General features: G+C 45.0%; 2 protein-coding genes across 11 annotated transcripts in view; both read right to left on the bottom strand.

The window, feature by feature from the left end:
* Window positions 1-21,900, bottom strand: part of OFD1 (OFD1 centriole and centriolar satellite protein) — an 89,193-nt gene extending 67,293 nt beyond the window's left edge. For all 3 annotated transcript variants that reach the window (XM_047765122.1, XM_047765123.1, XM_047765125.1), the window contains exon 1: window positions 21,768-21,900. The gene's annotated coding sequence lies outside the window, so the exon portion shown is untranslated. The remainder of the gene's footprint in view (window positions 1-21,767) is intronic.
* RAB9A (RAB9A, member RAS oncogene family) lies at window positions 550-21,905 on the bottom strand. 8 transcript variants are annotated; one of them, XM_047765138.1, is made up of 5 exons: window positions 21,768-21,904; window positions 6,375-6,465; window positions 5,694-5,759; window positions 5,483-5,598; window positions 550-1,637 (listed from the first exon to the last, which is right to left on the bottom strand). In XM_047765138.1, exon 5 carries the CDS (start codon window positions 1,604-1,606, stop codon window positions 1,001-1,003), a length of 606 nt encoding a protein of 201 aa, XP_047621094.1. In that variant the 5' UTR covers window positions 1,607-1,637; window positions 5,483-5,598; window positions 5,694-5,759; window positions 6,375-6,465; window positions 21,768-21,904; the 3' UTR covers window positions 550-1,000. The 8 variants fall into 8 exon arrangements, with proteins under 8 accessions (XP_047621094.1, XP_047621096.1, XP_047621095.1 ...); XM_047765140.1 differs by lacking the exons at window positions 5,483-5,598; window positions 5,694-5,759 and adding an exon at window positions 5,639-5,666; XM_047765139.1 differs by lacking the exon at window positions 5,694-5,759 and having other exon boundaries at window positions 5,483-5,586.
* Window positions 21,906-27,515: the final 5,610 nt, after the last annotated feature.

Here is a 27,515-nt window from a genome sequence, read left to right as displayed (position 1 = left end):
GGGGCCAGGGAGGGAAGTATCTCAAGCCAGCTGTTCCAAAATGTACTCCCTCACACAGGACAACCCTCCGCCTACCGAAGCACGTCCCCTGATAACCCACCGCCCCAGAGTCGAGGGTCCTGTCCTCACTAACACGCGGCCCGGGCACTGGGCCTCTGTAGGTTGGGGTCCGTGTGCAAGGGGCCGCACGTGAACTTCACCCACGAAAGACCACGATCTGCTTTATCGGAAAGTCTGGTCATCACAGCAGCACGACCAAAAATCTCCTTGAGACCAAATCACTAAACGATGTCCAGAGACAGAGAAGACACCGGATAAATACATGACCAAGTAAAGGTGTCGTCATGTACCCTCACGCAAAGCACAGTCCATACCCGGTATTTCCTCCAAAAGTGACAAACTTGGCTTCTGTGTTAGAGGGGGCGCACGTGCGGCACACCAGTGACAAGCGATTGCACATGAGGTCAATTCTGACACGGAGAACGAAAACGTGAACACGTAATTTTAAAGTGAACGAAGAAGTAATCAAATAACTACAGTGCAAATGCATTAGATTTTAATCTTTAATATCTAACATTATTGCTTAGGACATGTTTTCCCTAAACCAGGGACAGAATGCTAATTACATAAAAATATACACATAGAAAAAGTAGTTCTCCAATTTCCCAGGAAAAAGACAGTAACTTCTAGAATCCTCAAGTGTTTTGTTTTAATTATAATTATAGTCTTGGTCATCTCATTAGTTCGGTAACTTACATATTTAAATTAAACATTATTAGACAACCGTTACAGTTGATAAACGTAAGGTGCCATACTGAGTAAACAGATTCTCCTGTGAGTGGCTGTGTCCCTTCTCCCACCCACCCATGAGGCAGCAATATGGTTAGTTTAGTTTTAGGAGAACGTTTCATTGCTGCAACGCTAATTCTCTTCTCCACAGTGTGCTTATCTGTGTGTGTGTGAGTTGGTTAGATCACAGGACAGCCTCCCTCTCGAACCATCAACAGCACGAGGAGCTGGGCTTGGGCTTTCGGTGCAGGCTGACGGTGTCTGTCTGAATCAAGTGATCCGCCCTATCCTCAGTGGCAAGCACTCTTCGAACTGCTTCCTCAAAGGCCGCTGCGACATTTGTGGCATCTTTTGCACTCGTTTCAAAGTAAGGATAGTCGCCGTTGTCCCTGCACCAGGCTTGAGCTTCTTCTGCAGACACCTGCCGTTCGCTGATGTCAATCTTGTTACCCAAAATCACGAAAGGAAAGCTTTCAGGCTCTTTCACATCCGCATAATATATGAATTCTTTCTTCCAGTTACTCAAGTTCTGGAAGCTCTGAGAATCATCGACACTAAAAGTCAGCAGGCAACAGTCAGAACCTCTGTAAAATGGCGTCCTCAGGCTTCTGAATCGCTCCTGACCAGCCGTGTCCCAAATCTGCATGGTAACAAAATGGCCATCCACTTCCAGATCTTTATTCAGAAACTCCACACCTATCGTATGGAAGAGCTGGGTATCAAACTTGTTAGTCACGTATCTGTTCATTAGAGAACTCTTCCCAACTCCACCATCTCCAAGGAGAATTACTTTAAAAAGCGATGATTTTCCTGCCATGATGAATCTCAAGATCTTTGATTTCAGAACCCTGTAAAACAAAAAGGTACCGTTACATTCCTTGAGACCTGTACACTGCTCTACATGCCTCTATGAGTATCAGTGTCTCAGAGAAATAAACCACAGAGCCCTGTAGATGCAAACTATTCCATTTAGAATGGCTAAACAACGAGGTCCTGCTGTATAGCACAGGGAACTATATCCAATCTCAAAGATGGAAAAGAATGTGTATATACATGTGTGTAACTGAGTCACTTTGCTATACAGCAGAAATTGGCTCAACATTGTAAATCAACCAAATTTTAATTGAAAAACAAACAAACAACACCCCACTAAGCCCCCGTTCCCTTCTGCACAGGGAACACCTGAAAGCAAGAGCCATCACCTACGACGCCCTCCGCCCGGCACTGGCTGACTGTCACCCCCAAAGCAGCTACTGAGGGCTCACTCCTTCCTTGGTCACAGGTGACTGAGGCTGGCACTCAAGGCCCAGCCTGACCCCAAGGACCGTCCTCTCAACCGCGCCTCTGGGCTCACAGTGGGCCCTGCCGCCAGGGACGTTACTGTGTTGAGAGACGCAACAGGAGACCGAAGTGGGCAGTTTCTCTAACAACCGCACGGCTCTCTGGTGGCACAGTGACAGTATGCACTGATGGCTTTCCTCTCAGGCCAGAGGGTTTCTGGACAACGCCCGCTTTCTCTCTTCCAATGCTATCACCATGGGAGCTGGTAACCAGGAAACCAGAGACAGAGCTGACTGATGCGGCTGTGAACAAACCTCAGCCAACCACTGAGGAAAGGACTCTTTTCTCTTCATCAGGAACACTATTTTGAATTGGCTAACATTAATGTCAGCAGCAATGGAATTTTTAATATAATATCACAATCTAGTACATTCTACCCACAAGACTCACTTGGGCAGCTCCAACTCTTCATAAATGCAAGGGCTATTACTTGTGTGTGTTGAGGGGAATAAAATAACTCTTAACCAAAAATGTGGTACCTTTAGGGGAAGCCTGAGGGCAGGACTAAAAATCTCCTGCCCCCCAGGAACCAGCCTATGGGCGGCCAGGGGCTCTTCAGACGTCTGTTTTACAGGCTGGAAGGAGCACAGTTACTATTTAAGGCTTCTATTTTAATTCTTCTTTATGGAAAATTTCAAACATATACCTTTATCTCGGAATTCCTGCCGTGGCTCAGGGGTTAATTAACCTGCCTAGAATTCATGAGGATGCGGTTTCGATCCCTGGCCTCGCTCAGTGGCTTAAGGATCCGGCACTGCCACGAGCTCTGGTGTAGGTCGCAGATGCTGTTCGGACCCCGTGTGGCTGTGGCGTAGGCCGGCGGCTGCAGCTCCGATTGGACCTCTAGCCCGGGAAGCTCCATATGCTGTGGGTGCAGCCCTGAAAAAAAAGACAAAAGACACACACACACACACACACACACACACAAATATATATATACACACACCCCTTATTTCTAAATAATGAGAATAATATAATGACACCCCACAGACCCTAAACCGTTTCCTCCATAGCTTCCCATTCTCCCTTCTCCCCAGTTATTTTGAATCACACTTTATCATTTAATCTGTAAATACTTCAGTATTAAATAGCTTTTAAGATATTAAAATTTGTGAAAGAAGACAACAACCTTTAAAGTAGTACTGTCTAACAGAATTTTCTGCAACAGTGGAGATGTCCGCCACCGGGACTGTCCGATACAGCAGCCACTAGCCACATGTGGCTACTGAGCCATGTGGCTGGTGGGAGCAAGGAAATGAATTTTAAATTCTATATAATTTTAACTCATTTCAGTAGTCACATTTAAAGAGCCAAAAGCCGCACTGGCCAGCACAGCCCTAGAGCAAAAATGGTAATTAACATGAAAGTAGACACTGTGAACCCCTCAATGGGAAGGTCATAAAGCCAAGAACGGTAACTGTTATATTGATCAGGATGATTTTGCAGAACCACTGCAGTAAACATTATCCGGCCAGCCCCGGGTTCAATGAAAATACGCTGCAGTATACTGTAACTGGACACCTCCTGCACCCTGCAAGAATCACGCATTTCCTACTACATGCTACACACTATTCTGGTAAAACGCAGCAACTTGCCCCTAACTCTTCTTGGCTCTTTTAAATTACTACTACAGTAATTACTACTATAATTAATACCATTTAAGTTGGCCCACAAAAGGCAATTAAGGTGCATCCCGCTTGGAGACATTTCGACTTTAATGGATGGTCGCTCTGCCCGATGCCGAGGCTAAATGAGTGCTGGAGAGGAAACCAACACCACCTCAAGCCCCTTCATTTCCTGACATAGTACACTTAATCGGTTCCTTTTTAACATCTTTTGCTGGAATCTTGCTCAAACAATCTCAACTTAGAAGAGTAACAAATCCAAAAAAGCACACCAACTATTCTGACAAAGAATGGGTCTAACGTCCCGTCTTTAACATTCTTCACTGGTTCTCCAGAGATTCCAGACTAAGTCCAGCTCCTAAGGCCAGGCGTCTGGCCCTGGTCCCCAGTCTCAGCCTCGGACATTCGGAAACGCAGTCAGACAGAAGTGAAACTCGGGCTCGTGCTCAGCCCTCCCACCTGCCCTTGCCTTGGCCCTGGCACAGGCTGCTCCCTCCGCCGGCGACCCCACCCTGCCTCACCTGACTGACCTCGGCGCCCTCAGAACCCCTCGGCAAGGTCACTTCCAACGCTGGGAGCTCCTGCAGCAGCCCCCCAGCCCAGACTGCTCCTTTCACACAATTTTGAGGATATGTAAACAGAGACGTTGCACACTGTGTTGTAAGGGTGTAAGAGATGTGCAGAATCCCAGCCTTATCATTTATCCCAGTATTTTCATACGTTTCTGCCTGCCTCTCACCAGATGGGAAGTTTCACTGTAGAGCACAGACTTTTTTACATCAAATTATCAACTAGACTGTGCAATTGAACCACATCTACCCAGAGGAGTGGGCGCATACAGCTACCAAATTAAGTCTTAAAATCCCTTGAGATTTGTAATATTCCTAACTGTATAGGGACACTTTGATAGTTCTTTTCTTTTTTCATAATAATGTGGGATTTCCTAGTTTGTGCCATTCCTTTTTTTGGCCTGTGGCATGCAGAAGTTCCTGGGCCAGGGATTGAATCCGCACCACAGCAGTGACAATGCTGAATTCTTAAACACAAGGCTGCCAGGGACTTCCATGTGTCATTATTCTTTTTTTTTTGTCTTTTTGCCATTTCTTGGGCCGCTCCTGCAGCATATGGAGGTTCCCAGGCTAGGGGTGGAATCGGAGCTGTAGCTGCTGGCCTGCACCAGAGCCACAGCAACGCAGGATCCAAGCCACGTCTGCGACCTACACCACAGCTCACGGCAACGCCGGATCGTTAACCCACTGAGCAAGGCCAGGGACCGAACCCGCAACCTCATGGTTCCTAGTCGGATTCGTTAACCACTGCGCCACGACGGGAACTCCCCCCATGTGTCATTATTCTGATCAAATTTGGAATATGTTAGACTCATCACAGACCAGGAAATAGGGTAGAATTTTTACATTTCCCACCTATAATTTGGGCCTCCTAGAGTACGTTGGCACTTGCTCAAACAACTAATATAGACACAAATAGCTCTCTAACCACAGCATTGACTATACACATATAGAGTGATACAGATAATTATACAAACCATCTTATTTCCCACTGATACCTAACAAAAGCTAGCTTTATGTAATCTAAACATTAACATAATCAGCTTAAGAACATCAAAAATGTTCCCTTTTTCTTCTTTAAAAACAGTAAAATCTTTTGAAACTTTAGTATAATATGAATGAATAAAGGTGTCCTGCAATGTTCTTTTCAAAACTTACCTTAAAATGTAATATGAAGTCTTTTATATTCCAGTTTAGAAGGACTGCCCACAGGCAATAATCTTCACCAAGGTTAAAACATGACTTTAGCAATCAGCTAAATCCTATAAAGAAATCTGAATGAGAAAAGCACATTACATAGGTCATAAATCTTACCTTAATTGTTCAGTTCAAACATCATTATCTGTAAAGGAAAAATTAAAAAGCTCACCTTAACAATGTACATTCAATCTGTTTTCATAATTTTAAGAATAAACCCAAGATTTCAAGAGAAAAACTGCAAAAAAACATAAACACATGGAGGCCAAACATGCTACTAAATAGCAGAACTAAAATGTGAAAAAAATACCTGACTTCTATCAGTAGCTAGATTCTTAATTGAAAGGGAAAACTGCACCAGAAAGCAGTCCATGAACTCTCTCTGCCTATAAAGCCCTAGAATCAAATACTATAATCACCATTTTTTCAAAAAGTTTTTCACCTGGCCTTGCTCACACTACTTTTCTAAGCATTCCATTCAGACAACTGTAAAATGTTGTCAAAATGAAATGTAAAATATTTCATTCGTTCTTCAAAATTCGCCCACATTTTGAGTGGTTTAGAATATTCTGGAGAATAAAATAAAGCTAACACAAACAAGGAAAAAAGAAGGGCCGCTTGAGGGCGAGGTACCTGATGTGACAGAGGAAAAGCTGGGCTAAGGCAAAGGCAGCACAAAAGGTTGTGAAGCTTCCTTCTGGGCAGCCAAGGCAGAAGGGAAACTGTGAGCAAACAGAAGGCCACTGCCATAAAGGAGAACTGCTTCCTGGGGCCAAAGGCCAAGAGCACAGATCCATGGGCAGGGTACCCGACGTCCTGCAGCTCTGGGGACTCTGGTGGGAACAGGACCTACCTCGAGGGCTGCTGGGAGATTCACGGGGACACGGCCAGCGGGGAGAGCGTTCACCACCCTGCCAGGCTCGTCAAAGCAGTGCAGGGAGTTTCTGCGGAATGGATATGTGAAGTCCTTACTGGCAGTTTCATGGAAAGGTTTCTTTTGTGGCCATTTCTTCTGTCAAATTTCAGTAAGCGCAGTGGGCAGAGCCAATGCAGGCGACATCAGGAAGCCAAAGGATCCCAGTCCTCAAGACCAACTCCGTGGGAAGGTCTCCAGTGTCGACCAGGTGGAGCTGTGCTTTCCGGTCTAAACCAACCATTCCAAACCCGTCTCTCCCTTTTCTTTCTTTCTTTTTTTTTTTTTAGCAAAGAAGCATTTTTGTGGAATTTACATACAGCAGCCCTTAACTTATAAATTCAATCAATGAAAAAAAAAAAGAGAGACTCTTCAAAATCTTGACATTGGGGGTTAAGGCTAAAATGATGACCACCACCACCAGCAGGCTAACATCTGACTGCGCCCTGCAAGTTACTGCCTCTGCCTAAGGGCATTCACTCCTCCGGTGTGCCTCTCATGGTGCCCATCCTACAGATGATGGCTCTGACTCAGAGAGGTTACATTCCTTGCTCAAGGGCATAGAGCTGGACTGCGTGAGATGGGACTGGGCCAGGTAACTCTACAGCCCAGCAGTTAAGCCACGGCGCAGTCTCAGCTGCCTCTCCATTTACTTCAGAGGGCTTTATGAAAAGAAGGGGTAGCAACGGCAAGAGTCTTCCAGCTGCTTGCTTTATTTGGACCTCTGTACAAAAACAGGCTAATCCAACAAAACTAATAGTATTCAATCCACTGACATGTATATAAAATGCATCTGAGTCTACCTAAGTTTTATTAGGGTTTCAGTAGTTTGAGCGTGTGTGAAATGCAGGGGCAATCCCTGTGCGCAGCAGCCTGCGGCACCTCCCCAGAGCCCGGCCTTCCAGGAGTGAGCAGTGGGCAGGAAGGCAGTCCTGCAGCCCGTACTCAGTGAGTGCCTCCGGGAGCCAGGCCCTCTGGATGCAAGGGCCTGTGGCTGGGGGAGGTGACAATCCAGGCACAAACCTAAGTGCTACAACTGCTGCAAGCCTTAGAAACGAGGGATACCCAGTGTAGAGCACAACACTCAACCAACACCCAAAGAGCAGCTCACATAGTGCCAGGATTCTGCCGCTGGGGCTCCCTAGGTCAGATGAGGCCCCAGGTACGCACGGCTCCTAGAACTGCATGATTCCGGCCATCAAGGGAATGAAATTTTCATCTAACAAGATCCAGCCAGCTACTTCACCTGCTGCTCACTTAGAGAAAAAGCAGTAGCTTCCCCAGCCAAAGGAAAAGCGGCTGTGGTCACCTGTGCCAGGGAGGGACTGTGCACAGTCCCCAGTGTGGGCTGTTCCAAAGCAGTGTCTCAGGGACCATTTTAGGTGCACGCTGTCCTCAGAACCAGCCTCCCCAAGGTCTGAGTCCACTGGACGGAGATGTGACCCAGGTGAGTGGCTCTGACCACAGCAAAGCGCAGCAGCAAGAGGAGGAGGAAACTGCTGGCGGAGGGGGAACCAGAAGCAGGACAGGGATGGATGCCAAGCTGGTCCTGGGACAGCCCAGGGCAAAACTGTTCCCAGTGGGCCAAATGGAAGTGACCTAAATGCCTAACTAGGGATGCTCTGCAGCCCTTAAGGAGACGTGGGACTGTAGAATTACAGTGTTAAGTGATAAACACAGAGAATGTGCCTCCTGTGATGACACCATGTCAAAGTTCACAGGTTAATAGGAAAATCGGCAAGAAAACCGCAAATCCTCAATACCAAGTTCAGTCTTCAGAGCTCTGATTTGGTTACAAAATCATACTCCTTTTTTTAATGTCAAAAGTATTTTTTGGAGTTCCCATGTGGCTCAGCGGGTTAAGAATCCAGTGTTGTCACTGCTGTGGCTCATGTCACTGCTGTGGCTCAGGTCACTGCTGTGGTTTGGGCATGATCCATGGCCCAGGTTTCTGCCTGCTGCAGATACGGTCAAAAAAAAAAATTCTTTAAAGCTTCATTTTCACTTAAACCCTAGCTCAATTGAATGCTATAACTGAAATTAAATAGAAATCATTTTCTTTTAAATTTTCTTCTCACACTGCTATCCATCAGACCTTAAGGACAATTTCTTCCTAAATTTTTCTATAATTCAGATTATATTAAAAAATAATTCAATATAAAGCCAAAAACACAAGTAGCAAAAGAAAAAAATAGGTAATTGAACTTGATCAAAATTAAAGTTTTTGTGCTTCAAAAGGCACTATCAAGAAAATGAAAAGAAAAAAAGAAAAAGAAACCACAAAAAAGGTAAAAAAGAAAATGAAGAGACAATCCACAAAATGAGGGAAAATATTTGCGAACCATATATCTGATAAAGTACCTGTACCCAGAACTCTTACTATTCATCCATAATAATTTTATGATTTTTTTTTTTCCGGCTGTGCCTGCAGCATACAACAGCCCCCAGGCCAGGGAACGAACATGCATCACAGCAGCAACATGAGCCACAACAGTGACAAAACCATACCCTTCACCTACTAGGCCACCAGGGAACTCCAATATTATTTTTTAATTTTAAAATGGGGAGTTCCTGTCGTGGTGCAGCAGAAGTGAATCCGACTAGGAACCATGAGGTTGCAGGTTCGATCCCTGGCCTCATGTAGTTGGTTAAGGATCTGGCACTGCCGTGAGCTGTGGTGTATGTCACAGATGAGGCTCAGATCCTGCGTGGCTGTGGCAAAGGTCAGCAGCTGATATGACCCCAGCATGGGAACCTCCATATGCCATGCGTGCAGCCCTAAAAAAAAAAAAAAAAAAAAAAAAAAGGGCAAAAAAAATGTTTTTAAACGAGAAAAAATGGTCAACATCAACAGCTAGTAGGGAAATATAAATCAAAACCATGAGATACTACCTCGCATCCCCCAGGATGGCTAGAATCATCAATAAGGCAGACAAGGAGTTCCCGTATGGCTCAGCAGATGAGGATGTAGATTCAATTCCAGGTCTCGCTCAGGGGGTTAAGGATCTTACAATTGCCATGGGCTGTGGTATAGCTCACAGATGCGACTCAGATCCCATGTTGCTGTGGTTGTGGCTGTGGCATAGGCCGGCTGCTACAGCTCCGATTCAACACCTAGGCTGGAAACTTTCATATGCCGCAGGTGTGGCCCTAAAGAGCAAAAAAAAAAAAAAAAGAACAAAAAAAAAATTTATAAAGACAAAAAGGCAGACAATAACAAGTGCTGCCGAGGATGTGGGAAAACCAGAACCTTCACAGACTGCTGGTGGAATGTAAAGTGATCCAATGATAATGGAAAAGTCTGTGGTTCCCCGCAAAAGTTAAACATAGAGTTACCATATGATCCACTCATTCCTCTCCTAGGTATATACTTAAGAGATATGAAAACACATCCACATAAAAACTTGTACATGGGAGTTCCCGTCGTGGCGCAGTGCTTAACGAACCCGACTAGGAACCATGAGGTTGCGGGTTCGGTCCCTGGCCTTGCTCCGTGGGTTAACGATCTGGCGTTGCCGTGAGCTGTGGTGTAGGTTGCAGACGCGGCTCGGATCCCGCGTTGCTGTGGCTCTGGCGTAGGCCAGTGGCTACAGCTCCGATTGGACCCCTAGCCTGGGAACCTCCATGTGCTGCGGGAGCGGCCCAAGAAATAGCAACAACAACAACAACAACAACAACAAAAAGACAAAAAAAAAACCAAAAAAACAAAAAAAAACTTGTACATGTATTCAAAGCAGCATTATTCATAATAGCCCAAGCATGGAAACAACCCATGTCCATCAACTGATGACTAGGCAATAAAATGCGGCCTATCCATACAATGGAAGATTAATCGCCCATACAAAGGAATGAAGTACTGAGGCATGCAACACCGAGGGTGAATCTCAAAAGCATTACGCTAATTCAAAGAAGCCACACACGAAAGGCCACATATTATATGATTCCATTTATATGAAACATTGAGGATAGGCAAATCCATAGAGACACAAAGTATATTTGTGGTTCCAGGGAATGAGCAGATGGGGAATGACTGCTAATGGGTATGGAGTTTCTTTTTTGTGGGCGGTGGGTATGATAAAAAATACTCTGGAATTAGAGTGGTGATGGTTGCACAATTTAGTGTACATACTAAAAACTGCTGAACTGTACACATTAGAAAGGTGAATTTTATGGTATGTGAATTATAGTTAAAGGATACAGATATGTATTTACAGACACCTACATGGCTTGAGAATTAGCAATAAGACCCTAAAATTAGATTTACATGTGCCACAGATGATCTCCTTGTCCCTTCGGCAGTATCCTTCTCAATAAACCAGTTACAGACACAATAGATAATGCATTAGGGATATGATACCTTGTGCTTGCAGCAATGCATGTCATGTACGGCACGGGCTAATCCGAATGGGAAGCTGGTTAAGTAGGTTACTGCTAGGGAAAGAAAATGAACCAGGTTTTCAGTAGATGCCTCAAAACTAAAGATGAAGCCCTTTCCTATTACACTATTTTTCCAACTTTTCTCTTATGTACTTTTATCTTGTACTACCAACTGCTTATGGCTAGCGAATCAGTAGTAGCCTTTTCTCTGGTGGCCTCCACCCTTTTGCTGGCTTCCAAAGCTGATTATTACAATAAACCACGAGAGAGTGAGATCCAAGCATGGAGAATATAAATCTAAATAGAAACATTTGTACGGATTAAAGGTAGACAGTTTTTATTGGTCATGGATCTAACTGTCTCCATCCTTACAGAGAATGAAACCCATTTATTTCTTCATCACTTTTATTTTTTTTAAATGTTGTCCACTTTTTTTTTCTTTTTGGTCGCCCCACAGCATATGGAGTTCCTGGGCCAGGGATCAGATCTGAGCCGCAGGCCCATGCCATTACTTTTATCATGTAGGATTCTGAGCACAGTATTCAAAGAGCTTTCCAACCTCACACACCTGTCTGTCCCAAGTATATCCCTACAAGTCACCATCTCCAGGTCTATCACAGGCATTGACTGTCCAGCCTTGGCTCAGGCCCTTATCTTGGACTGGGAGGCCCCTCCCCACACCTATGAAAATCCCAGTGGTCCAAAGGCCGAGTTCCGCCCACCTCATCCAAGAAGCCTCCTCTGCCTCTCCCCACTCCCCCACCCCCGTAACCTAATCTTTCTCTTCACTCTCCTACTCCCTCCACCTCTATTACAGCTCTCCTTCACTTAACGCTCCACCCAACTGTCACTCGTGTATGGCTGTTTCCTAATTACACTGTCAACTTCCTGGGAGAGAGACACAACACCTAATGCCATCTCTTCATTCGTCCTTTTTTGGTTCTGCAACATCTAGTACCAAACTTTCCATATCGTGAGGCACCGAACGAATGCTAAAGTGAGAACAGAGAGTACACTACTTCCTCCTTTATTCTTGTTATTCTATTCTTACTTTTCTATTTGTACTTTCCGTGCTTACAATTCTTTCTCTATTCAATCGGTCTTCCCCCATTTTATTTTTGAGGCCTATTAAAATGTGTAGGAAGGGACCAAAAAAACTGATTCTAAGTCTAATGAGAAAACCCCCTTAAAATGAGTACTGTTGAACGCAACAGCAAACACTAAAAAAATGACATTGCTCTAACAAGCTGCCAAAGGGAGAGTACACTAAGTCTGCCAACTGCTTAAAATTTCGGATTTTCAAATACATACTCTGTAACCCCTTAATTCTCACTTCCAAAAACTCAAATTGAACTTATCACTCTTGGTTTAAATTTGGGAACAGATTTTTTTTCAAAATCACACCTTCCTTTTGCACTTACGCTGAATGTCCTAGTTAGAAGCACATCATTTCATTTCAGAGCTTGAGAAACTGATGCTCGAAGAAACTAACCAAGGAAACAGAAGCATGGATAATCCCTACATTATTTCTATTTTCACTTAAGCTATATTTATTTCCTTCCATCTTAACATAGGTGTATCTCACGTAACAGCCTAATTACTAGTTCCACTCTTTGTTTCTAGTCTTGCTGGTCATCTTGCTGAAATATATGAGCAAGAGGCAAGTCAAGGAAGTCATCAAGTGTAATAATGGGCACTGTCCCTACAGCAAGGAGGTGACCCCCCCCAAAAGAAGTAGTAGTAGTAAGCAGAACACCTTAGGGACAGACCAACTTGGAGGCCCAACTTGTCAGATGAAATAAGTTATCTAGTTGACCACTGAGCACAGAGACAGCTAGAGAAGGAAGAAACTGTAAATGGAGGCATGCTATCACGCTGTCAAAGCAGCTCACCCTACTTCAAGAATTCATTTAAATAAGTACTCTTTTATGAAGATGAGTCATCTAATTAATCTTTTAAGAAATATATACTCTAAATTTTGCTGAAAATAAGGCACTTTTGTAGTGAGGTAAACTAACTAATCATTAATGGTGGAGAGAGTAGGAAGGCAAAAGAAAGGAGAAAAAAAAACAAATCTGGTTAAGGAACTCGATTTCCTTAAATCATCCTGAAAGCACAGAGCAGCACTAAGATCCAAGAGGACCTTCTGTGATGACGGAAATATTCTCCTGTCCAGTACAGTAGTCTCTACCGCATGTGGGTACTGAGTACTGAGCACTTGAACTATGGCTGGTCCAGCTGAGGCAGTGAAGTGATAATTTTACTTTGTTTCAATTGGTTTAAATTTAAATTGCTACATGAGTACTGCAGGGACAGGACAGGTATGGAGTGTGCTTAATTGGGAGTCCAGAAAGGAGCTGCAGGAGCAAAATGCACCTCTTAGAATCACATGAGAAATAAGGATGAGTATACGGATAGGAGCACGTGCTTGAGCTTTTCCCTGGAAAGGATAAAAAAGGTTTCATCAGATTCTTAAAGGAATCTGCACTTCAAGAAGTGATCAACACATGTCCGCATCATTTGGGTGTTTCGTGGGATCCATCTGTGCAGCCCGTAACACCCTCAAGACTTTCACCTTGGAGTTCCCGTTGTGGCGCAGCAGAAACGAATCCGACTAGGAACCGTGAAGTTGCAGGTTCCATCCCTGGCCTCACTGAGTGGCTTAAGGATCCGGCGTTGCTGTGAGCTGTGGTGTAGGTCGCAGACACGGCTCGGATCTGCCGTTGCTGGGGCTGTGGCGTCGGCCGGCGACTACAGCTCTGATTGCACCCTAGCCTGGGGACCTCCAAGTGCCGCGGGTTCGGCCCTAGAAAAGAGAGGAAAAAAAAAGAAAAAGACTTTCACCTTTACTTCACATCACTATTTCCTCATTCTCTCCCTCACTCATGACACTGTTAATATTACACTTTGGCCAGGAACTGTGACGGTTCAATGAAGAGACTGACTCACAGAAACTGCGAATCCTCCTCTAAGTGGATTCATTTTGTTCTTTGTTTTATTTAATGAAGTCCTTAAAAGGAACAAGCATAAATCTACCTATAATAAGACACAACTGAAAAAGGCACTTGAAATGCTTGACAGAAAAAAGTGGAGATAGTTTAAGGCTGCACTTTGGGGGACAGAATTATTAAAACTCAAAGAAAGAGATAAAGGTCCCAAAATCAGAACCCTAGGAAATAGAGCTGGGTGTTTCAGGAAGAAGAATGCTTTATGAAAGAAATAAATTTCAATACGCATGTTAGAAAAATACATTAAAGCAGCAAAACATGAACTAAATATGATCTGCAATGATCGGCTATAACAAGGGAATTCTGGTTTTAATGGCTCTCTTCAAGTTAGATAAGAAACCTATTTTATTTATTTATTTTGCTTTTTTTAGGACTGCACCCACAGCATATGGAGGTTCCCAGGCTAGGGGTCGAATCAGAGCTACAGCTGCCGGCCTACACCACAGCCACAGCCACGCCAGATCCGAGCCACATCTGCGACCTACACCACAGCTCACGGCAACGCCGGATCCTTCACCCACTGAGCAAGGCCAGGGATAGAACCCACAACCTCATGGTTCCTAGTCAGATTCGTTAACCACTGCGCCACGACAGGAACTCCCCAAAGAAACCTATTATCTTTAGCTTGAAGCCAAAAAGGGAAAGGACTGAAGAACTTCCATTGAAGCTCAGGGAAGAACTAGTATAGCAACACGAGGCATGAGACCACGGCAAGGCAGAAACTTTTTGGCTATCAGAGAAATTAAGAGGAGTGGAATTTCCCAAGAAGATCTACTTCAAAAGAAGAGCTATGAGTCGGGCATATAGGGCTCAACTAGATTTGAGGCTCCCATTTTGCAGGGAAGTTGCGACCAGGTCAAAACAAGAAGCATTGAGTGCTACAGGCAGCTTTCCAGACAGTTCACTTCATCCCACTTCTCCACCAGTGATGCTCCACTTTGTCCCACCACGGTACTGAAGCTGACGTCGATTACGAAAAGCTTTCCAAGCCCAAAGTGACTCAGCCTTCACGACCCATTTTGCCTCTGTGCCTGATCAACCCTCCACCCTGCTTACTCCACGCAGGTTCTCAACTCCTCCATCCCCCTGAAGGTCAGCACCTAACCAGAGACCTCCTAATGGCCAATTCAAGGGCTTCTCCTCAGTCCTCAACCAAATGCCCTAAGGAACACACAGTCCTAAAGGGAATAAAGGAAAAAAGCGCCTCTCGGAGGACCTCACTGTGTGCAGGTCTATAAACACGCCCTCATTGTTGACCAGTGTCCTCACCAGAGGCTCTAGTACACAGTGAATTCTCTGAGACGTAGCCATTTGTTTGGATGTACACAACAAAACATCTCAGAAGGGTACTCAAGGCTTTTAAAAAAAAATAACAAATAAGATCTTGGAGGCCCAACTGGGAAGGGTCTTCCAAGTATCACACCTTCACCTGGAGGCATCAGTGGGACCTTCAAGTCGTAGCCAGGACTCAGGTGTCAATACTGCCTCTCTAAGGTCTAAAGAGTCTGGCAATGACCTTGAAAATGCTTCCTACTTTATCATTCATAAAACCACTCTGGTGATAGGTTCTGCTTTCTCACCTGCTCACCCTACCAGTTTTTGCAAAGTATATGGCTCCCATTTCCAACAGGCTCCTAAAGGAGGTATATCACATAAGGCTGAAAATCTTAACTCTTCCCAAACCTTTTCTTCCTAGGATATTAAACCCAGTGATTCCTAAAGACCACCTCCACTCTCCCACTCATCAGGTGCCAGGCAAGAATTCCAACCCATTTTATAATATGTTCCTCTGGTACCCTGATAGCCAAGCTAATTATTTTCCCCATTTTCAAAACCTCTTTCTTCTGTCTTACCCACTTCATTCATCCACACAAGAAACATGTCCACTTCCCTCCCTACCTATTGTCATTGTCTTGTTTGCTCAAATAATAAATGCTGTGACCGTAATAGCATCAGCCACCCCTGTTCACTGAACCTCCACTAGGTACCTGAAGCAGGCGACCTTTGAGTCACTCCCAAGTTGGACGCTACCACCCACGTTTTACAGATCAATAAACCAAGTTCACAAAGATCAAGTAACATCACCCCGGTCTAACAGCGCAGGTCAAATACATGTGACCTTCACTCCCACCAAATGACAGAAAAGCTCTAAAACATGTCCAAACCCAAAAAGGACAAGAGGGAACAACTACAGATAAGAGCAGCAAAACTGAAGATGGAAAGGAAATGGTCCAGTAGGGCCAAACTCAAGAGACAGGCAACCTAACTGTTGCTGAAGCAGCTGACAACGACAAGAAATCAGCCCAGAGAGCTCGAGGCACTTCCTGATGATGACTGAGCCAGGCTGGCCAGGCTGGCCAGGCGGGAAGCCCAAGGGCAGGCCCCCGACACCCCGTCTGCACCCAGGGGCCCCTTTCCCCCCAGCAGGCCACTACCTAATAAACTGCAGAAGGTGGGGGTGGAACACTACAGGCCACAAGAGAGAGGAGTTCAAGCGACAATATGCACAGGAAAGTGGGCAGGACAGGCCATTTGACATTCTGAAGGGCACTGCATTAGATCCTGGCTGTCCTGGCACCACCCAAGGGAGTTCAGTCCCAACATTAAATCACACCACATTCCTTTCGATGACATCATAGCTTTGCAAAGCAAGGTTTTCCAGGGCTGCTGTGATAAAAATCAGGTACTGCACAAATATAACTGTGGGAGAAGATATGAGGGTGGAAGCTCTTTGCTCCCAAACCATATTTCCGAAATTGTACTTAAGAGCACTCATTCTAGAAAATGCGCTGCACTCACCAACATGTGGCCCTCAAGCAGTTCTTTTGCTCTGACTTCCAACTAAACCATGTCTGTATTTTTAGGTGTGTTCACTTCATCACGGCTCTGATGAAACACTCAGGTGTGACACTGAGCAGACTCGAGAGGTTGCCTAGCCAATCACTGCACCCTAGAGAGTTCTAACATTTGTGAACCAGTTGAATCATTAACACCCCATATCTGTTAGATTTCCACACAGCCATGTTCCAGAAACAAATCTGTAAGGCGGTTTTCCAGGCTTCTCTAACACTGATAACACCAGCACTCTCAGGAGAACTAACCTCCTAGAAACGACCTTAGCCTCTGTACTAATCTAATTCACAAGAACCTGAAATGAAAACAGTTCACACTGAAAGAGCAGGTCAGGTCTCTGGCTACACTGCCCAGCTACCCTGCACACTTGGATAATGAACGTGGCCACAGGATGAATGTAGCAGGTTGTTCCCTACTGTTTCTCCATCCTGGTCCAACAACAGCATACATTTGCAAGGCATCCGGACTCTGACACAAGTGGAGCCTGTGTTCAAACTGCCCACAATGAAGCGAGCCGGGCTCCATGAGGCCTCCACTGCCTGCTTCCCTTCTCTTTTTTCCCAAACACATAGCCGGCTCTCCCCAGCCCATGCTGAGCTGGCCATGACCTTCCCTGGGTCCACTCACATCTCATCATCTTCTCTATGTTCACGATAAGCAACAGCAGTCTAAGCCCTGTACCCAGCACGGTCAAAAAAGTTAACAGGAAGTGATGAAAGAGCCCAGAATGTGGGAGCACGCAGAGTTCACGTGCACTACGCATACAATACCAAGTTTCAGGCTGGGGAACAGAGATTTCTCCTCCAAGAGCCCAGCCCCCGCCCCGCCTGCCCCAGGCCTTGCCAACAAAAGCCACGGCCCCCCCCCCCCACCGTCTCCTTCCGGGGTATCCCGACCTTTCCTCTGCATCAGAGCTTTGCAAACTCCCTGAGGTGTTTTTGTGAGTTCGCCTCCTCAAAAAAAAAAGAAAAATTAATAAATGTTCTGTTGATGACCTACTTAGTCACAAGCCCTATTTTCCCGTCCTTGGTTTTGACGAACGAAGTTATTACCTAGCTAGCTTTCAAGTGAGACTTGTTTCCCAAACACACACACACACTTCTGTTTGGCTTATTTCCTCCTGCTACTTAACCAGCAAACTGCCTGAGGCAGAACTACACACAGACCTCATTTTATTGCGCTCTGCAGATGTTTCAGGTTTTTACAAACCAAAGGTTTGTGGCAACTCTGCGTGGAACAAGTTTATCGGCGCCACTTTTCCAAGAGCGTCTGTGTACTTCTCATCTCTGAGTCACATTCTGGAAATTCTCGTGATACTTTAAACTTTTTCTTTATTATTCTATTTGTTATGGTGATCAGTGATGTTGCCACTGCAAAAAGATTACAATTCACTGAAGGCTCAGATGATGGCTAACAATTTTTAGCAATAAAATATTTTTAAATTAAGGTATGTTTTCAGGCATAATTCTATTACACACTTAATATAACTTATGCAAATATAACTTTATATGTTTAGTATAAACATATCTTTTATATGCACTGGGAAACCAAAAAAAATTGTGTGAATTGCTTTACTGCCATGGTCTGGAACCAAATCCAAAATATCTCCGATATTTACCTGTACTTGGAAGCCAATAACTTGACATGTTTACTTGATGTCATATATTCTCAGAGACATTAAGTACAACCATCTCAAAGCAATGTGGTGACCTAACATGGCCAGAGTGGCAAGTCAACTATAGATCAAGCGAGACTCCCCTGAGGCCAACGGCTGTTCTTCCTGCACCAACTCCTCTCGCTCCTTCCCAAAGCAAAACCCCTCCAGGACGAACAGCGCACACAAGCCTCTGTTAGACCCCACGTGACAGCAAGCATTTTCAGGTGCCTAATTTAGCATCCCCTTTACCCCACAGCAGGCAACTTCTGATCAGAGGCAGAGAAATCTATTCATTAGCAAAGAACACACTGTCCACAAGCACAAGTGAAAAAGCAAAGCTCCTCACAAAAGCAGCCATGTTGACGGCATGAATAACACTCAGAGCGATTCCGAGACAGAGCCAATCCTTTTCGACTCCTCTCACTCAACGAAGTTCTCCTAAGAGTTTTATCCGCCACCAGGATGAAGCAGTGCATGTACTGAAGGGCCTAGTCTTAGGCATGGTGAAAAGAGGCCAGAAGATGCCAGAAAGAAAGAAAAAAAAGCAAAAGTCAGTTTTTACAAATTTCATCACTTATTTGATTTTAATGATAAAATAAGTACCTAACAATTGTCTACTGAGGCTAAATTCAAGGAAGAATTTTATGCTCAACAAGAATGGCTTCTTGAGTTCTCACAACCAACCGACAAAGCTATCAAAAACACATCAATTTTTCCCCATTTCACCTAAGTCTACCCACAGTAAATGCCATGATACAGGTACCTGTGGGTGACTATGCAACTGTTCTGCTTGTGTTTTTTTAAATGACACTTGGCCCATGACCCTGAGTAGCCTGGGCAATAAATTCTGTTCTAGGACAAAGTTAGAACTCGATCTTATCGTTTGTAATTAGGTTGTAAGTTTCAAGGAGGTGGGGACTGCCCACTGCCTTTATCACCAGCAGCTCTGTATCAGCAATCGACAGTCTGCTCTGAAAAAGTCTATAGACAACTGGAATAATACAGAAACCAAACTCCTTAGGTCTATTTCAACTGCTCTGAATATCTCTCAAGTTCTTTTTCATACTTTTGCTTTAAAAAAAAAAAAAAAGGTATTCTGTGAGGAAAACTCTTCAAGTTCTCAAGTTTCCTCCCCTCCCTGGCTTTTTTAAAATGATGAGGAGGTATCCTGAACAGGAACAGACGTCACATCTGAAGAACTGCAGAAGCGCCAGATGTGAGCTCTGGAGTTATACAGACTGCTGTCAAGCCCGGTTTCTTGGTCCTAGCACAAGTGACATTCTGGGCCAGACAACTCTCTGTCGTAGGGAGCTGCACTGTGCACTGCAGGACGCTGAGCAGCATCCCTGGTCTCTACCCACTAGATGCAGCAGCACCCCTTCTCAGGTGCGAACCCCAAGTGCCTACAGACATGGTCAAATACCCCACACCCGCACTGAGAACTACCACCCTCAACTCAAACAGGCCTGCTCTGAATCCTGGCTCGGCCCCCTCACTACCTGTGACCAGGGCAAACAGACCTACCCCTCCTATGCTCTAGCAAACTCTTCCTCTGTTCAATGGAGCTCACACCGCAGAAGTGCTGTGAGAATTCAATGAAATGATAAACGTACAGGGTTTACACGCAGAGAACACCCAGTGCCAGAGTGGCTGCCCAAGAAATGAGAGGCGACTAAAAGTTCACTTCCAGAACCAAAGGAACTTAACTGAGGCCTCAAGAGTACTGCAGTCTAGATGGAAGAGGAGGCTGAAGAAGAAAGAAACGAAAAGAGGAGAGGCTGGAAAAGAGGAAACAGCACTGAAATATCTCCTTGGTTTCCAAGAACGCAGCTTGTCAAAGCCAATGATGTTCTTAGTTTTCCTTGGTCTATTCTAACCTCACAAATGACAAACCAAAAACATCCCCAATTCACTGAACTCTCCTAAATAAGTAAGTCAGCAAGCCAGGAACTTTTTAGTATAAGCAAGAGGAAATTTGGAGCTCCCGTCGTAGCGCAGCGGAAACGAATCTGACTAGGAACCATGAGGTTGCGGGTTCGATCCCTGGCCTCGCTCAGTGGCTTAACGATCTGGCATTGCCGTGAGCTGTGGTGTAGGTCACAAACATGGCTTGGATCTTTTTTGCCGTGGCTGTGGCGTAGGCTGGCAGCTGTAGCTCGGATTGGACCCCTAGCCTGGGAACCTCTATATGGCGTGGGCACGGCCATAAAAGGACAAAAAAAAAAAAAGGAGGAGGAAATTTACTACGACGTCCGCACAAAAATATTCAAACCACTGACAGTGAGAGTTCGACACAAGTACTATCACTTCCACCTAAGCTCTTAAAAGAGAAACGAAGAACAGTCTTCTTAAAAGTCCCTTGCTGAAAAGCACTGGGCTTCCTTCATCTCTGGTTTTGTTCCACTGTAGTTTTTGAGACTACAGGCAATTTAGGGATTTTCCATGACAACGATGCAAGTGACAGGAAGACAAACACGACAAAAAAAATTTTTTCAATTAATTTTTAAAAGCAACAGAAATGTACTGATTTTATCAGACCACCGAAATCCTATAAAGAGTATGGTCACGTGACAATTTGGAACCTCGCAGAGGTCATTCCTCAAAAGAACACTGGTCACGGGATGTGTCATGCTTGAAAAGGAGAAAAAAAACAAAAAAAAAACCCACCGAAAACCCGACTGACTCCACAACTATTTGGTCAGCACTTACAATTGTCATCTTGACTCCTTACGTACTAAGTTGGAAGAAAGGAAGGTACATGATATCGAAACCTTAGCCAGAGTCTGAATCCGATAACGCCCCAAACCGCCTCCAGCCCCGGGGTTTGGCTTTACATTCCCAACTCCCCTCGCGAGGGGCCCTAACACCTTAGCAAAGGTTCACCTGGGAAGCAGGTCAGAGGTCGCCAATATCGAATCTTGGGCGCCTCCGCTTTCCCTCCGTGACTCGTGCGGGCGTGGGGAGGGTTGGGGGGTGTGGGTGTTGTCCCGGGTGCCTGAGTGGCTCTGTGTGTGTGTGTGTGTGTGTGTGTGTGTGTGTCCCCGGCGGTGGCATGTGGCCTCTTCCCCCCCGCCCCGTGGGTTTGTGTGGATGGGCCCCTCTCCCTGGGTGTGGGTGTTCGGGTGTGTCCTCAGGTGTTTACTGATCTCTTTCCCCGTGTGTGTGTGTCCCCGCGTGTTGGGGCGAGTGTCCGTCCCTCTCCCGGGTGTGTCGGTGTACGACCCCGTCTTTCCACCTACGTCAGTCAATAGGCGGCAGGGGGCAACGAGCCATTCCCCCGCCCCGTCCCGGGGCAGGCGAAGGACTCGTGCAGGCCGCGCGCGCCCCCTGCCCCAAAATCCCGAGGCCCAGGCCGCACTCGGGGCCCGCGGGCTCCGCTCAGACCCTGACGCCCGCGCAGGCGGCCCCGACCCCGAGGGGAGTCCGCGCCCCGCTCACCTCGCGGCCACACGAAGGACGCCCGGGAGCTCCGAGTCGCCCCGTCCAGGTGTAATGAGGAAACAGAGACGGTCGACGACAAGGGGGACAGGCCACCTCGGCTGCACTGCCCAGGTCCGACTCCGGTTGCTCTCGTCCAGCACGGAGGGAACAACATGGCGACGGGCCGGGGCGGGGCCTGGCCTGATGGGCGGGGCCGGGGAACCCGGTGAAGGAGGGGCGGGGCCCGGGGAGGCCGGGCAAGGCCTGGTTGGCGGGGCCGGGGACAGAAGGGGGCGGGGGCTCAAGGGAGGCGGGGCCCCGAGGTCCCTCCGCCCCGCCCTCACCCACTCGGTCTGTCTGTTACAGCTAAATCACGGGTTTTCTTTGGGTCGACTATTCCTCCTGTCCCCCGGCTGCGTTCTGGCGGCGAGAGTGAGCATGAAATAATAGTTCTCTTCAAAAGTTGACCTGAAGTGGAAATAAAGAGATCACATAAACACGGTCACAGAATGCTGTGGTTACAATGAGAAACAAATGTGCAAATAAACGAAAAGTGAAAACAGCTGGGATATTGTGGCGTAACAGGAATTTTGTTAATTAAAATTAAAAATTTCCTTTCTGTTGATAAAGTACTACCTCTGTCCTCTCTAAATATAAAGCAATAGTGGGAAAATTAGGAATTGAGGAAGCTCTTCTTAATTCCTTATTCTAGGTATGGAATCAAGCCTTCCCATACAGTGAGAAGGATCTCACTTTTATTATTCGCTGGGCCCATGATCATTAACCTCTAGCTCTTTAGGAAGTCATTTTCAGGTAATGAATCTAATTAGTTTTTTCACTAAGAAGGTTCTATTTGAGAGATGCTGTCACAAGTATAAAAGACAATTTTAGAATACTTACGAAAGTGAGGCATGTAAAACAGACTGAGTTCTAGTTTGAGCTTAAACGAATTTTTCTTTTATAGAAAAAAAAACTTATCCATGCAGGATATTTCCCCAAGGAAATATGAGTAAAGCTTTATAAAATACAGATCTAATGAAAATAGGGAGGAGGAAGAGATATTATCATTATTTAAGACATAATTAAAACCACACAATAAAATATATCAGAGCATTGGAGTTTTAATTTTCCAAAGGGAAAAAAGATACATAGTGTCAAATACATCGGACTAAATAGCAGCAAGCAATCCATAGGATCACTAAGGAAATGCTACCTGAAAATCATATGTCATAATCATTAAGGAATGATGGAATAAGAGTTTATCTCTGCAACCATTAATACCAACCAGCTATTAACAGATACACTTAGGGAATTATTGTACCTTCACTTATCTAAGAGTTTTCAAAAAAGGGCACTAAGAAGGTGCTATAAGTGATTCTCAGGTGGTTCCAAGATGTGACTGAGGCATATAAACATATCTGAGTGTAGCCATGATTTGCACCTGAAGAAAGAAAAAGGTAAATTACTCTTCCTGAAGTAACTATGACTTGGACACTAGCCAACTGTCACTTAAGAATATGTGTATATTCTGGTCTCTTCCACCATCCATTTCTTTACCTAATTGACTTTAGACTCGAAGAGCAGGCTGCGTCAAAAGGTTTTTCCCTGAGGGCAGGTTTGGGGGATTTTTGTTGTTGGATGTGCGCGGTTGGCAAGCCGACGCAAGGCAGATAGACAGTCTCTATCACCCTTGCTCCATGATGAAAAACATCTTAAGAACTGACCTAGTTTGGCTCCCTTCATCTAATTAGGGTTTTTGCCTTTATACTCTGTAAACATCTAATGCATCACTCAGCGAGGAAAAAGAGGTCAAGGTTGCTAGGCATTAAGGGTTCCTTTCCTGAAATAATACCTACTTACGACATGAGCACTGGGAGTTGATACACCGTTTCAAGCTATAGTCTGAAAGAAATCATCTCTGGTATCTCTGATGAAAAGCTACAAGTTAATGGGCCCCAGACTCAGGTGTAATAAACACTGATCATCATTAAATTGATTATACTTTCAACATACAAGGAAAGAGACCCAGAACTCATGGGAGGCAATGTGACCACTAAATGACATCCCTAAATAATCAGAAAAGTGGCTTCTCAGGTACTGAGACTACAACGAGGAGACAAGACCCTGGAGGAATTCAGGGGTGTCCCTAGGCACCCTCCCACATTTCCACTCCTGTCCAGCAGCTGTGTTTATTTCATAGGACCGTACCTTGCTGAATAAAATAGATTCAGTTGCTTTCCTAGGAGAGCTCAGAAGAGTGGAGGAGACATTCAATAAGCAATGGTTATAAATCGCAGTTACAAATTGGATTAAGTCCTGCTGTACAGCACAGGGAACTGCACACAATCTCTTGTGATAGAAGCTGATGGACGATAACATGAGATTAATATAGACAGATCGGTAGATGACTGGGTCGCTTTGCTGTACAGCAGAAATTGACACAACACTGCAAATCAACTACAATTTAAAAAATGCTTCAAATTGGATTAAGGGCCTTGAAGGATACAAACAAGGCAGAGCTGGTGGGAATATAGGGTGACAGTACCAGGGAAGGTGTGAGTGAGGAGGTGACGCCTGCTGAGCTCTAAAGATGGGCAATGAGCCTTAGAGGGAATGTGGCAGCCTGCTGCAAGTTGAGGGGACAGAAAGTCACCAAGAACTTTGCACAAAGCAGCACTCGATGAAACTCTAAATGAAGATGTAAACTATTCCAAAATCTTCACAACCAATGGAAAAGCTGAAATTATAATTCTTTCTTTAGCCATAACTAGATCTAATGTACAGTCTTAAAAATAATGAGGGCATGTTGAATAGGGCTGCTCTTTCTTTACCACACTCTAAACATAGCTTAACCTGGGTAATTACAGAGGGCAGAAGCAAAGAGGCATTAACATTCAGGAATGAAGTGGGGAATTTGATCCCTTCACTGATTTCCTGACGCATGTGAGTCATAAACTGAACTTCACCTTTAAAGGCAGTAGAAGGAAAAACCCAGGCATACCATGGTTATAGTATGTTAAAAAGCACATTTGCGTGTGTTTGTGCATATGAGTGTTTATTTTTTTTTAAATGGAAAGGAACAAGGAAAATCAAAACAGTTGAACTGTGGAGTTCCCTGGTGGCACAGTGGGTTAAGGATCTGATGTTGTCACTGCAGTGGTTTGTGCCACTGCTGTGGCACGGGTTCAGTCCTTGGCCTGAGAACTTTAATAAGCCATGGGTGCAGCCAAAAACAAAAAACAAAAAACAAAAAAACCAAAAATCAAAAACCAAAAAAACAGTTGAATTGGTAGGGCAGTAGAATTCTGGGGAACTTTTATTTAAATTTTTGAATTCCATGTTAAAATATGCTTTTGAGCAATAAGTGGAAAATTTTAAATTTAATGTTATTGAAGTATAGATGATTTACAATGCTGTGTTAATGTCTACTATACAGCAGAGGGACTCAACTGTATATACACACATATCTATTCCTACATAGGTTATCCCGGAACAGCGAGTAGACCTCCCTGTGCTATAGAGCAGGTCCCTGGACATTTTTTTATTTATTTTTTTGCTACATCCACAGCATATGGAAGTGCAGGCCAGGGATCAAATCCAAGCCAGAGCTGCAACCTACAACCTACACTGCAGGTGTGGCAACGCCAGATCCTTAACCCACTGAGCCACAGCAGGAACTCCCCTGGAATTTTTTTTTTTTTTTTTAGGGCCGCACATGCAGCATATGGAAGTTCCCAGGCTAGGGGTTGAATCAGAGCTGCAGCTGCTGGCCTACACCTTAGCCACAGCCATATGGGATCCAAGCCATATCTGTGACCTACACCACAGCTCTTAGCAATGCCAGATCCTTAACCCACTGAGCGGGGACAGGGATCAAACACATATCCTTCCCATGGACACTAGTTGGTTCATCACCGCTGAGCCACAACAGGAACTTCCCCCCTCCCCCCTCCAGAAATTTCTTAATGAAGCAATTTTAAGCAAACTTTACAAATATTTTATATGGCATAACAAGTGTAATCTTTGCCTTCTGCTACCATGGTTAGGGCAAGGCAAAAATCCAGTTATCTTAGCAACTCTTTCCTTCAGACAGAAGCCTTCCAAATCCACACAGACACATGCAAAACTTTGAGCTGCTCCTACAACTCAGGACAGTAATGCTGAAGTGGGCTCTTCTCGCCTCCCCATTGCCACATGTCTGAGTACTCAACGCCCATCAGCAGCTTTCTTGACCTTTTCCGTGTATGAGCGAGGCCACAATTGCACTCACGTAAGCAACTTCTTTCCTCTCATCTCCTCCTATCACTGTCATCTGCGGAGGCATAAATCATCTGAGCTGGTTCAGGCTGCTGGCCACAGCTGTAACCAGCCTCAGCCTAAACTCAGCCCCTGATTTGACTAAAGTGATCAGTCCCGCACACTATCTGCCAAATGGAGGACAGAGGGAGCTCTCAGTGGTGGCAGACACTATCTAGAGCATTTATGCTTCCTTTATACACAGAGTCCACTATGCAACAACAACAACAAACTTAGACATGCCAAGAAGCAGCAAAAAGTGACTGCTGATCAAGAGAGAACCAAACAATAGAACTGAACAGGTGACGACCACTTGGAGGTATCTCAGGAATGCAAAGGTGGTTTGACATTAATAGTTTAAAAGAGGGACTGGACTGGGGGTTTGGGATGGGCATATGCAAGCTGAGGTATATGGAATGATTAGCCAACAAGGAACTGCTGTGGAGCACAGAGAACTCTACCCATATCCTGTGATAATCTATGTGGGAAAAGAATCTGAAAGAGAAGGGCTATGTGTACATGTTTGGCTGAATCACTTTGCCGTAGAGCAGAAATGATCACAACCTCATAAATCAACTCGATGTCAATAAAACTTTAGAAACTAAAAAAAGATTTAAATAAAATGGGGAGGAGTCCCCCCTCTTGGCTCAGTGGTTAATGAACCTGACCAGTATCCATGAGGACGAGGGTTTGATCCCTGGCCTCGCTCAGTGGGTTAAGGATCTGGCGTTGCCATGAGCTGTGGTGTAGGTTGCAGACGCAGCTCAGATCCCGTGTGGCTGTGGCTCTGGCGTAGGATGGCAGCTGTGACTTCAATTAGACCCCTAGCCTGGAACCTCCATGTGCTGTGGGTGCAGCCCTAAAAATACAAAAGACAAAAAAGTAAAATAAAATAAAAGGGGGAAAAGCATACAGTCATCTCAACAGATGGAGAAAAAATGGATTCAATAAAATTCAACACCCATTCGTGATGATCTCAGCAAACCAGGAATAAAAGGGAAGTTGCTTAACCTCATAAAGAGTATCTACTGAAAACCTAGACCAAACGTCATTCGTAATAGTTAACAATCTGTGTAAGTATGCCCTTTCAAGCAGGAAAAAATTAAGTATGTCTCTTCAACGTTGCAACGGAAATGCGCACAGAAGTAAAAGAACAAGCATGAGGATTGCAAGGGGAGAAATAAAGCTGCATTAAAACAGATGATATGCATAGAAAATCCAAGGGACTCTATAGAAAATTTACCATTCAAAGAGTATAACAAGCTGTCTTACTGTAAACTGAAAGTTTGCGTCTTCCCAAGATTCATATGTTGAAATCCTAATCCCCCATGTGATGGTGTCAGGAGGAGGGATTTTTTGGGAGGCTTGATGATGAGATTATCATAAAAGAGACCTCACAAAGCTCCCTTGTCCCTTCCACCACCTGAGGACACAGCAAAAAGAAGGCCTCCATGAACGTGGAAGGGGGCT

The sequence above is a fragment of the Phacochoerus africanus genome, chromosome X (assembly GCF_016906955.1).
Source record: "Phacochoerus africanus isolate WHEZ1 chromosome X, ROS_Pafr_v1, whole genome shotgun sequence".
Taxonomy (NCBI): Eukaryota; Metazoa; Chordata; class Mammalia; order Artiodactyla; family Suidae; genus Phacochoerus; species Phacochoerus africanus.
Note: the sequence above shows the minus strand (reverse complement) of the source record. Positions and strands in the feature narration are given on the sequence as shown.

Bases quoted from the DNA above. Each gene is read 5' to 3' on its own strand.
- RAB9A (XM_047765136.1), bottom strand. From the start codon at position 1,606: ATGGCAGGAAAATCATCGCTTTTTAAAGTAATTCTCCTTGGAGATGGT.